A 12,998-nucleotide genomic window follows, 5' to 3' on the forward strand; every position below is an offset into this window, starting at 1 on the left:
CAACGGACTCAACCCAGCCTGAAGGCCTACAATAGTCCATAGATTTCATGCAGTCACTGGGTTTGGCAAGCAGGCATGGTCATCCCTACTTCAAAATCAGGAATTTTCCACAGTGGTGAGCTTAAACTCCTGAGACTCCAAAGTTTCCAACCTAGCCAGCAGGGAGGGGAAGGCGGGTGGTGACAGTGCAGGAACCCCAAGGGTAGGAAGTCTGATTAAAGTTTTCTGTGATTAAAACTACTGTTTAACTTATAATGGTGTTTAACCTGCGTTTAATTTAATATGTATTTAATTACTGTCCTCTGTATAGTTTGCGTCAATTTCACTGTTTATTACATTTGCCTTTATTTCTTGTGTTATACTTACCTTTTGTATTTAAATACGTAGTGATTCTTTTGCCCTGAAACACCTGTCTACTGCTTTCTTCATTCCACATTCCTAAATGAATCTAGTGTCAGAACCAGGGATCTGGGAGTGATTAGAACCGCCTGAAAATCAGCAAATTACTGATCGCAAACCAGAACCCTACATTGCTCACTAACCAACTGTTGTCACTGCTATGAGACACAGAATCAAGTCTTCAGGCCAGCACAGGCAAATCATCAGCCCTAACCCACCACCCTTTTATTTCACTGGGATTGTAAGACAATTTATACAGCATTTAAAAGAAACTTTTAAAAATCTTGATGGAATATTCCGTCAATGTCATTTCCGAGAGAGGAAAAAGACAGGTTGCCATCAACTTGTTAACTACAATGAAATGGAGATTGAAAAGCTATTTCAGTTTCTCCTCACTCACTCAATGAGTAGCTTTGCTGCAGGAGTTGCTGCCTGAGTTTAAATAAAGTTGGGTGAAACGGCAATGGCGGCGCTCAGTGAGAGGAGCTGGAGCTGGAGCTGGATGGTGCCGCTTGTTTTTGGTGTGACCCTGTTAAAGTGTTTGCTTATCCCTGCTTAGTAAGAGCTGCCCCAGATTAGGGGCTTAATTATGAAACTCTTTCTTTGTGTAAAAAAAAGTGTTTCCCCGCTGCAAGGACGGTTCGTGGTGTGAGGAGGGGCCTAGAGGTGCAGCTGCTGCGGTTTAAAGGCGAATATTCTGTTGCTTTCTTTTTTGAAAAAGCGAGGCTTCGATAAATCTCACTGAAATCAAAGGCACACGCTTTTAAGAATTATATTCTGACGTTAAAACAAAATGTTAGAAGGATGGACATTCGTGCAACAACAACGTCGTCATTCAATCTGTTGTTTATTTTTCGAGTTCTTTTTCCCCCACTCCTGCAGCTTTTAATTGTTGGGATGTTGTAAATTGGGTTAGAAATAAGACAGTAATACGATCTTTCGCTAGGGGGTTTTGTGGTACAATGGTAGTGTCCCTATCTCTGAGCCAGGTGACCTGTGTTCAAGTCCCACCTATTCCAGAGGTAGAAAATATCTGCGGTTGTTTCCTGCATTGATTAAGATTATTTTCTTTCTTCTGTAGCTTATAGTCAATTGTAGTCATTGCCAGTGCTGAAGAAGACCACCCAGACTAGTTATATCCAGCCAGGAAGACCTTTTTGGGTTAAACTGCAGGTCATTTGTTATCTGTCAGAGTAGCACACTGCTAGCTACATTTACCTAGTGATCACCGTGGTGTAATGAAAGGTTGCACCTTTGAACCAAATTGAGTAGATCTTACTCTACATCAAGAGTTGAAATAGCTGTAACTGTAATTTGTTTATAATGCATATAATAATGTTGAAATGTAATTTGAGTATTTTCAGTTTTTCCTTAAGCCTTTCTTTAATAGCAGCATGAGTCACCCTTGAGCCATCATGGCTAATCTTTGATGTCACTACATATGCCTGCTTTTTTTCCTATAATACCTTTTTGGTATATTCATTTTCAGATCCAAAATGAGTAATTGATCAAACTACCAAAGAGAGTTCCAAACTTTTATAACCCCTTCCATGTAGACTTATTTCCCAATTTCCCTCCTAAAAAGCCTAGATCTAATTTTTAATCTAAGTCCTCTCATGCTAGATTTCTCATTGATTAAGATTATTTCCTTTCTTCCGTAAATTGTAGTCCTTGCTGAGGCTGTGAAAGAGTGTAGTCTTATCATTGAAGAAGACCACCCAAACTAGTTATATCCAGCCAGGAAGACCTTTCTGGTGCAAACTGCACATCAGAACTGCCCATTTGCTGTTTATCTGTCAGAGTAGCATACTACCAACTACATTTACCATTTCTCATTCAACAGAATTAGTTTTCTAACTGTCTCCTTCATCAGTTTCCTCTTAATGTCTTGATAACTTTGATTACAACAATATCTCTTCACAATTTAACCCTTGATGCCCAAATCTCCACATTCCTTTCAGGCTTGCGCTTAGCATAAGTTTTCTAGTGTGGTGCTCAGAACTAAGTACAGTACCCCTGGTGTTAGTTTGTACAACCGTAGCATGGCATCTAACTCCTATTCTCATCCTCTAGACCTAAAGGATCCTGTTTTTAATGTTTTTTAATGCCTGTACATGACACTTTACTGATTTATTCATATCAACTTCTAAATCTCTTTGGACCACAGTTTCTGACTTTTCACCATTTGAAAAGCTCTCTGAACTATCCTTTCTTTTGGATAAAAGACAATAACCTTGTACTTGTTAGTATCAAAATCCATTTACTGCAGTTTTATCCATTTACTTGCCTTTCTTAAAAAGCAGAATAACATGTTTTTTAATATCTTGAGGAAAGTTCCTGAGTCAATAACTTTACAAGTTGCGATAGTTCGTAATGTTCTCACTTGATTCTTTAAAATCCTGAACTGAAAACCATCTGATCCTGGGATTTCGCATTCTTTAATGCTGTCATTTTCATAATAACTGTTAATATTAATTATGGCTAGTTACCATTCTGATTGTTTACCATTGAGCAGAAACTGAACTGGATCAGCCATATAAATACTGTGGATACAAGAGCAGATCAGAGAGTAGGAATTCTGCAGCAAGTAACTCCTCACTGACTGTCCACAATCAACAAGACACAAGTGCTGAGTTTTATGGAATACTGTCTACTTGCCTGGATAAATGCAGCTGCAACAACACTTGAGAAGCTTGACACCATCCAGGACAAAGCAGTTCACTTGATTAGCAACCAACCTATCTGTCACCTTCAACATTCACTTCCTTACTGTTGACATACAATGGCAGCAGTGTGTACCGTCCATAAAATTTACTGCAGAATCTCCTGAATGCTCATTTGACAGCTCCTTCCCAATCTGTGCCCTCTAGAATTTATAATTCATGGCGTGCAGTCTAATTGGGATAAGTGGGTAAAAGACTTTGAAGCGTTTGATTAGCCATGATCGCATTGAATGGTGGGGAGCTGAATGGCCTACTCTGGTTGCTATGATTCCAATTTAATTGATGTCAGTGTTCTGCAGTAGTAATGACTATTAAGTAATAACAACTGATTAGGTATAGTTATAATTTTAGCTGTTGTGTTTCAGAAGTTTACATCTATATCCATGACGTGTACAGCTGTTATTTGATTATTTCATTTGCAGTCATTCAACAGACTTTGAAGTCCACAGAAACTGGCTGGCAATAACTCACAGTTTACCTATTTCAAAGTGGTATTATGAAGTAAGTCTTTTTGATTTATGGGTAGTGTTTATTAATTTTAAAGTGTAAAGGTGCCCTGCGTCAAATGATAATTTGGCTATTTCTGCCATGCCCATGTGATGTGGATGAGAAAGGCTATTCAGCCCATTTTATTTGATTCATGAGGACGATCTATATTCCCATTCATCATAATATCGAATTGTTTATTTAATGTTTCCAGACATTTTAGTTCTCCAGAATTTTTTTCCATGAACTAAGTACTTTTATGTGAAAGCTGCAATCCTAAGTATGCCTGTGCCCTCTATATTACCACCATGATTTAACTTGATGCACTGTGCTGAATTTATCATTCCCAGCCTGTCTGCTAACTTAAACGCTTCTTTGAAGTCTTCTTCCTTTGCCAGGATGAAATGCAAATTGAAATTTCTTAATGATTTCTTTGTGACTCAGTCCTATAATGTTAACGGTCGATCTTTATCATCCCAGTAAACCATCTGCAGATTTTATTGTCTGATTTATGGCTGAATAATGAATCTGATCACACCACTCGTGATATAGTTAAAGCAAGGCGTACTACCATTTTACCAGTTGATTAGGTAAAGCATGGAATGTTTTAAAACCAAAACAGAAAAATAGGAGCATGAGTTGGCCATTTGGCCTTTTGAACCTACTCCACCATTCATTATGATTACAGCTGATCAACAATAGCCTGTTCCTGCTTTGCTCCAATATCGTTTGATCTCTTTCAACTCAAGCGATACATCCAACTCCGTCTTGAAATCATGCAGTGTTTTGGCCTTGACTGCTTTCTGTCAAATTCCGCAGGCTGATCACTCTCTTGATGAAGAAATTTCTGCTCATCTCAATCCTAAATGGTTTTCCCTGTATCCTTAGATTGTGACCCCTGGTTTTGGACTTCCCCACCATCAGCAGTATCGTTCCTGCATCTACTCTGCTAATGCATAAATATGGCTGGTTCCTTGGTGTTCAAATCAGGTTTTCAATTGCAGCAGGATTAGAGAGCACTAAATGCCACTGTTAGTCAGTCTGCTTATTAAAACAATGCATATGTCCTTGATCTTATAAAACTTCGATCTTAAAATTCTTAATAATTAAGTAGAAAAATTTACATCAATTTAGGAAGCATCAAACTTGAGTTGGAACGTAGAGGTTTCTCTACCATAAAAATGTCACTTCTGTGACTCTAATGGCAGGACGAAGTCATTACAATATATCAATCTACCTGCATAAATTTATTTTCATTTTAAATGTGAGACGTAGGAATTTAACATTGGCATCTTTGAGCTGTAAGACTTTTTAATATATTAAATGGATAGTGGAAAATCCAAGTAATATAAAAAAGACCTTAAAATGGAGACTGCACAACTTTTCTTTGTCCTGATCCAGTTATCCCTTGTCCTTTAAACCTCCTTCATTCGTCGTAAAGTTGGTTGACACCCCTTGAGCAAGTGGGAAATTGTCAGGTGAATACAAACAGATCTTCCATTATCCTAGATTTCAAAAATAATGGCACATACATCAATTTCTCGTGTCATTCTACAATAGGTTTACTCTATTCTTGATGAAAGAAAAGATCTGATTATATGTTTAAAAATTGCCTACGGATCCAGCATAAAACATACTTGTATTTGCCCATACATTGTTTTGGCTATTTCATAAATGAATTGTAATAAAACCTGTCTGCTTTGTTAACTCCCTGCAGAAACCTTTACGTCAGTAATTATTTCTGATGAATCTGTGGTATAAGGTGGATGAAAAGTTGAAAAGAGGTTAAATTCAAGTGAGCAAGGAAAGAGCAGTGAAGCAGAAATCAATAACCAAACTCTTCAGAGTACAATGCACACAGTGGGTTAAAATTTTAACCTGTACCTGCTTTATCATGTTATAAATTTGTATGCTATCATTTATGGTATTAGCCATTAGCAATAATAATCTAACCAAAATCTACTAAAAGTTGTTATTGGTACATTATTAATACAAGTTAATATCTTGTCGTTGATCCAAAATGCTGACTTGTAATTACAAATTATGAAGTGAAATATAACATTTTTTTTTTCCCTTCTCTCTTTTACTCTGTACCTAGGCAACTTCACAGTGGACTTTGGACTATCCACCATTTTTTGCATGGTTTGAATACCTACTGTCTCTCATTGCACAATATTTTGACAAGGAAATGTTGGTCATCCAGAACCTTAATTATGCCAGTGATGCAACAATCCTATTTCAGCGACTTTCAGTCATCATCATGGATATAGTATTTATTTATGGAGTACTGGAGTATGTCTTAATATTTATGTGTTAATGTTAAAAATACAGTGTTCTTTGTTTATTGTTTGACAAGCATAACAAGTTGAAAGATTAAACATCAGAAATTATAAAATAATTGTAAAACCACCCATTCTGAGAAATGAAAGATCACTAAATGTTAAAGTATTGATTTTGAAAAATAGTATTTTCCCATCCTGTGCTGAAGTGCTAACTCTTTTGGATTTATATTTACTAGAACAACTCTGATACCAGGCCCCAAATGGACATTATCTTCTATGTCTGTAATCTGTTCAACTATGAAAAGTGTTTCTTAAACATAGTGAAGCTCAATGATGTCCTCATCGATTGTCCACATGTGCACTTTCCAGATCAACCCAGTAATGCTATATCCAATGGTACTGCCCTGTCCAAGCTGAAATCGTCTAACTCACCCAGATAAGATTGAGCTGTGGGGCTGTTATGTGGCTCAGTATCACACTGGGCAATGTATTAATCATTAAGCTATTGGAGGAATTCCACTTTAACTAGTTGTAATCAAATCATGTCAACCAGCGGGGTGACTGCATAGTTTTCACACAAAGGTTAAGGTCAGACTCAAATAATACATTGCAACTCATTTATTTTACCTCAGTAAGGAGTGCTTTGCCTGCATTTGGCGGGTGTTTTGACAGAAAGAGCAAACAGGATAAAATTGTGGCTCCTGGTGCCTGGTCAAAGCTAACAGGAAATGCGCAATTCACGTTGATTTCTTTGCTATAGGAATGTGGGTGAGGATAATGCATTATAAAAAAGACTAATTAGCATCCATTGTTTTAAGTACTATTTAATAATAATCTAAGATTTTAGAGTAGATTTGTAGCTTGGGTTGTGGATCTTGTTCTTGGTTGATTAATAATTTACCAGTCAGTTATTATATTATAGAGGGAATTTGGAGGAGTGTCCAGGTATTTTTCATGTTGCATAGGTTTCACATATCCTGCAGCTAGCTAAAGGATATAGTTGTTAGGAGATTGAGAACTGATCAACACCCCCCTTATCTGAGAATGGTGCATGATCATAGAGACGTAAGCAGAAAAGTAGACCAATACCACATACGTTAATTGTTATGAATTCTCACTTAAAATATATCAAGTATTAATAAAAGTTTCTTTTAACAGCGTGATGTTTAAATGTTTGGAAAGTCATTACATTGTTGTCAGTGGAATTAACTTTGTGTTTAAAAGTACAGAATCAAAAGTGATTGATTGATTGTCATTTTAGCAAGCAACCCAAAACCAAAGCCTTCTATCTAAGTGATTTGTAGCATTTCTGATTGCAGCCAGAAAGTCTTTTAATTTAGTATAAAGAACATCAGCAGCTTACAGTGGCTGATGATTAATATTGCAAGAAACTTTTAATTTAGATATGTTACATTTAGAATGTACTTTTATGATACCTTTGCAGTAGCTGCAGCAACATAATTTTCAAAGGAAAATCCCTCATTTGCAATTTGTTTCCATCAGTTTTGCTGTCTACACAGTAACTCCAATTATAATGCAATTCAACCCATGACCTCAAAATGAAAGGTGTGTGTGTGTGTGTGTGAACGCACTACATTATCTCCCTTTCAGGGTAGAAAAAAAGTTGTATGACCAATAAGTATATTTTTATTTGCCCTCTTTTTAAGGTGTTGTAAGTGTGTCAATAGAAGACAGGAATCAAAGGAAATAATGGAGAGACCAGCATTTATACTTGCAGTGCTGTTACTTTGGAACTTTGGATTATTGATTGTTGATCGTATCCTTGCATTATAAAGTACATCTTTTAAAACAACTATTGGGTAACATTTGATAGATTCTAATGCCTTAAGTTGGCTTCATTTTCTTTGCTTCAGCAAATAATCATTGTTGTTCCCATCTAGTTAAGTTAGTGACTATTACAGGCTTCCACTTTTATGTTTAATTTTAATCTATTCTATAATAGTAGAAGCTGTGGGCAAACATTGCTGTGAAAATACCATTTTAAATTATTACTGGCAAATCATTGGGTTGTGATGGTAATTTTTTTTTAAACATATGGAGGACTTTATTTGTCTTTTATTTTTCTGACAATTTTGAAATCTTTTATTGCTTGAGAAAAGGTGTGTCCATTGCTAACTTAGTTTTGAATATTCTTTTATGGTATCTTGCAGTGCTGTGTGGTGCCTTGGAATGATAGAATGTTACAACTCGTCCAGAATTCCAGATAAGTGATCAGAAATAACTTTAGAAAGTGCTACAGGATCAAAGTTTAGGGGGAGATTCACTCTTAAGTGTTGATGGAGGCCAGAGAATAGATTTCCTTTCTCAGATTTGTGTGGTATGTGATGTGGGGAGAATTGAGAAAGAAATGCTGCCTTTATTTTTGTTTAATTCATGTATATGTTTTTTCTCTTAACTCTCACCCATACACACAAAATATGATTCCTTAACTCAAACTCAGATATTCACTTCCAATACAATGGCTTCTTATTTGGTGTCATGCTTCTTTCCATTGCAAGAATGTTTCAGGTGACTTGAGAAATTCGGTATAATTCCACAGTGCTTACTCGTGGTATATATTAATGATTGAAAAGTGAACAGATTTAGAAATAACCAAAAAACAATCAGTAACACAATGCTTGAAATACTTGATTTTATTACAGGAAAGGCATTTGGAAAGTGCGCTACTCTTTGCAATCCTGATGAACTTCAAGCACATTTTTCTTTATGTGGCTCCTGCCTATGGTATTTACCTACTACGTTCATACTGCTTCACTGAGAACAAGCTAGGTACTTAAATTTTTTTTTAACCAATTTGAGATGAGATATAACTTTCTTTTATTCTTTAAAGTACTTGCATTCACAAGTAAAACAGAGTGCAATTACAGAGATTGGTGCTAAGGTAAGCTGAAAAGGGAGAAAAGAAAAAGTAACAAGATACTGGAGTAGAAAATTACATTAATCAGATGTGCCCTTTATGAAATGATCACAAGATAATTACAGATGGGGAAAGGCCAAATTAAATTAATTCAGCCAAAACAATCCCAAAATTCCTGTATTGCAGTATCCAGTGTTTTCACCACTTGGTGTCTTGCAAGGGCATCATGGTGATTTGGTATAACTGAGTAATTTAGTCGCCGACTTCAGAGAGGAATTTATTATAATTTAGTAACAGAACGGTAAAAGAAGTCATGTTTCTGATACCACAATGTGGATTCAAAATACGAATGTTTAGTTTCTGATGAAATTGTATTCCTATGGTTTTTATTAAATCATTACACTTGTTTATGCAAAGGTGTTTTGCCTTCTAGCATTTCCATTCATTTATTCCTGTGCTTTTATCTTTTTGTAAAGAAGAACTTTAACATGCTGACCAATTCAAGAAAATTACACTGTCTTTATCTCTGTGTCTCTGAGGCAGCCTGGCTTTGCTTGATTCCAGCTCATATACTAAGTATAACGTTGCAACCTAGTTTAAGGAGTACAACATAGAAAATCAGCACATTATATGTTTCCTCAAATATATTACACTAATTCTCCCTTCAATGTTGTGAATACCTCAACTTCAGTGGATACAGTTTAAAGTGGAGACCCTTCTAATATGTGTGTAAAAATAGTTTTCTCCTCCATCTTAGTTTTAACTTTATTACCCTTTCATGAATTTACTTGCCAATAATATTTTTTCTGACTCAATATTAGGGTTAATAAAAATAGGCATTTGATGTTCTTTTGCTGATCTCTTGAATTTTTTTTGTTTTGTTAAGGATTAATCATTAAACTTTTTCAATTGTTAATTTAGCTGTCTCTCATGCAATTATGGCAACACATTCAAATTGACAACCCCAATGTCTCCAATCTATGTTTAAATGAACATCTTTGTTCTACCTATTTCACATGATTTTAAGAACAAATATGTTTGGACCCATCTAGCTTTTGAAAGTGGTCTCGATTGTGAGGATTACCTTTTGGAATTTCAATATACCTCATACTATTTGTTGTCATTGCCTAGCTTGTAATTATTGAAACATTTTCTTTCACAATATCCTAAACTCATCAATTGTCAATATTGTTTCTTTTGTTTATTTTTAAGGTGGATCTATCCAGTGGAAGAGTTTCAGCTGTTCCCGTCTTTTTGCCTTGGGGTTTATAGTCTTCTCTGTTTTTGCTATCTCCTTTGGGCCCTTCATATCCATGGTAAAGATGAGCTTAAATTAATTTAAAACACTTTATTCTGCACTTCCTATTTTACTGCATTTGAGATGTATATTTGATGTTCTTTGACACCCATTCTGCACATTTTATTACTATTGTGGAGAATTGCGCAGTTCTGCTTTAATACTAGAAGACATCAGTATTAAACTTATTATCATACCTGTAATATGTTCCATGCAAATATCGTCCCAAGTGTGGAATGTATACTTGATGTTTTGGGGGATATCTGGAGTAATTCATAAAGGGTTGCTGAAAATATTTACAAGGATATCACAATTTAAATGCTGTATATGGGGGCAAAATTTAATTTGGCCTTGAAGGCTATATATAGGTTAAGAAACCATAAATAAGTTGAGGAATGATACTAAATTGAGTATTTGGACAAACAAAAGAGAGTACAGTAAGGGATTCAATTTCATGGATGAAGTTTACCAGCTACTGCATGTGGTAGGTACAAGAAGTGCTTATTTTGGCACTCTACAACACTATCTCCAAAGGCAGCAGTGCTTTCTAAACAGAAAGAGGCAGCAATCATGTTAAAGGCTGTTTGCATTATTTACAGTATTTAGGTACAGAAATAGTAGAAGGCACCATCCTTCGAGCAACTTAGTCAGGTACTATTACCTAATAACTTTATGAAGAAGATGGATGACCCAAAACATTTGCCGTAAAGAGTTATTTGTCAAGTCCCTTCAAACTTACTCCTCCACAGATGCTGCCAGACCTGCTGAGCTTTTCCAGCAACTTTGTTTTTGTTCCTTCAAATTTACTGTTTGCCTAGTCCAACCTAATACATTGTTACAGCTCCTATGTACTGTTGCTTCAGGGGGGCACTCGTTTATCCTGAAAACCTTTTCATGTTGACATCCTCCAAGCACTGATGACACAATCAGCCAGAAGTGGTAGCTTCATAATAGCTTCTGAATGAGACAATGCGTGATGTTGGCAACCATTGTAATGACAATATTTCCTCCCACCTATCCCCTCCTCCCATCTCAAGCCCCACCCCCATCTCCTACCTACTAACCTCATCCCGCCCCCTTGACCTGTCCGTCCTCCCTGAACTGACCTATCTCCTCCCTATCTCCCCACCTACACTCACCTTTACTGGCTCTATCCCCACCTCTGTGACCTGTCTGTCTCCTCTCCACCTATCTTCTCCTAATTCCATCTTCTATCAGCCTCCCCCTCTCTCCCTATTTATTTCAGAACCCCCTTCCCCTCCCCCATTTCTGAAGAAGGGTCTAGGCCCAAAACATCAGCCTTCCTGCTCCTCTGATGCTGCTTGGCCTGCTGTGTTCATCCAGCTCTACACCTTGTTATCTCTTACTTCAGAATAATGGATATTAGTACCAGGATCTTTACTGATATAAATTCAGCTCCCTTACAATTTGTTTTGATCCAATAGTAATCATAGAGTCATACAGCTTGGAAACAGACCCCTCGGTCCAACCAGTCCATGCCAAACATGTTTTCCAAAACAAAATTGGTCCCACCTTCCTGCACCTGGCCCATATCCCTCCAAACCTTTCCTATTCATGTGCTTATCCAAATGTCTTTTAAACGTTGTAATTGGACTGCATCCACCACTTCCTCAGGAAGTTCATTCTACATGCAAACGATCTTCTGTGTGAAAAAACAAAAATTGCCTGTTGTGTCTTTGCTAAATTCCTCTCCTCTCACCTTAAAATTGTGCCCCCTAGTCTTGAAATCCACCATCTTACGGTAAAGACAACTACCATTAACTCTATCTATACCTGTCATTATTTTATAAACTTCCATCAGGTCACCTCTCAACCTCCTATGCTCCATTTTAAAAAAATAGTCCCAGCCTATCCAGCCTTTCTTTTTAACTCAAACCTTCCATACCCGGCAACATCTGGAAAATCTCTTCTGAACCCTCTCGAGCTTGATAATATCCTTCTTACAATAGGGCAACCAGAACTGGACACAGTACTCCAGAAGAGGCCTCACCAATGCCCTGTACAGCCTCAACATGACTTCCTTTACTCAAAGGACTGAGCAATGAAGGCAAGTGTGCCAAACGCCTTTTTTAACCACCCTGTCTATATGTGATGCAAACTTCAAAGAATTATGTACCTGCCCCCGTAGGGCCCTCTGTTCTGCAACACTATCCAAGGCCCAGCCGTTAATTGTATAAGCCCTTGTTTGTTGTACCAAAATGCAGTACTTTGTATTTATCCAGATTGAACTCCATCTGCCATTTTTTTACAGCCCATTAACCCAATTGATCAAGATCCCTTTGTAATCTTAGAAAACCTTGTTCACTGTCTACTATGAAATCAATTTTGATGTTGTCTGCAAACTTACTAACCATGCCTTCTATATTCTCATCCAAATCCTTTATATATATATAAATAACAAACAAAAGAAGATCCAGAACCGATCCCAGTAGAACACCACTGGTCACAGGCCTCCAGTCCAAAAAGCAACCCTCCACCATTATTCTCTATCTCCTGCTGTAAGCCAATTATGTATCCAATTGGCAAGCTCACCCTGAATCCCATGTGACCTAATATTACTAATTAATCTACCATGTGGAACCTTGTCAAAGATTTTACTAAAATCCAAATAAAGAAATTCTACTGCTCTGCCATTATCAATCTTTTTGGTAACTTCCTCAAAAAAACTCAAACAAGTTTGAGACAATTTTCATCACACAAAACTATTCTGACTATCCCTAATCAATTTTTGCCACTCTAAATTTGCATAAATCCTATCTTTTATAATCACCTCCAACAATTTATCCACAACCGAAGTCAGACTCACGGGTCTATAGTTCCACGGTTTCTCCTTACAACTTTTCTTAAACAAAGGTACAACATTAGCCACCCTCCAGTCGTCAGGCACCTCACCCGTAGTAATAGATGATGCA

At 36.8% G+C, this 12,998-nt stretch overlaps 1 protein-coding gene across 5 annotated transcripts in view; it reads left to right on the forward strand.

Moving 5' to 3' along the window:
- Positions 1–829: 829 nt before the first annotated feature.
- alg8 (ALG8 alpha-1,3-glucosyltransferase) overlaps positions 830–12,998 on the forward strand; it is a 27,180-nt gene continuing 15,011 nt past the window's right edge. For 2 of the 5 annotated variants that reach the window (XM_020509921.2, XM_048597616.1), the window contains exons 1-7: positions 830–957; positions 3,545–3,623; positions 5,707–5,900; positions 7,558–7,667; positions 8,352–8,419; positions 8,554–8,680; positions 9,981–10,084. In XM_020509921.2, coding sequence (XP_020365510.2) covers positions 863–957; positions 3,545–3,623; positions 5,707–5,900; positions 7,558–7,667; positions 8,352–8,419; positions 8,554–8,680; positions 9,981–10,084 — 777 coding nt within the window. In that variant the 5' untranslated portion in view covers positions 830–862. Of the gene's footprint in view, positions 3,624–5,325; positions 5,469–5,706; positions 5,901–7,557; positions 7,668–8,351; positions 8,420–8,553; positions 8,681–9,980; positions 10,085–12,998 lie in introns of all 5 variants that reach the window. The other 3 variants (XM_048597617.1, XM_048597618.1, XM_048597619.1) reach the window with 3 other exon arrangements.

Source organism: Rhincodon typus, chromosome 6 (genome assembly GCF_021869965.1).
Source record: "Rhincodon typus isolate 14 chromosome 6, sRhiTyp1.1, whole genome shotgun sequence".
NCBI classification, from domain to species: domain Eukaryota; kingdom Metazoa; phylum Chordata; class Chondrichthyes; order Orectolobiformes; family Rhincodontidae; genus Rhincodon; species Rhincodon typus.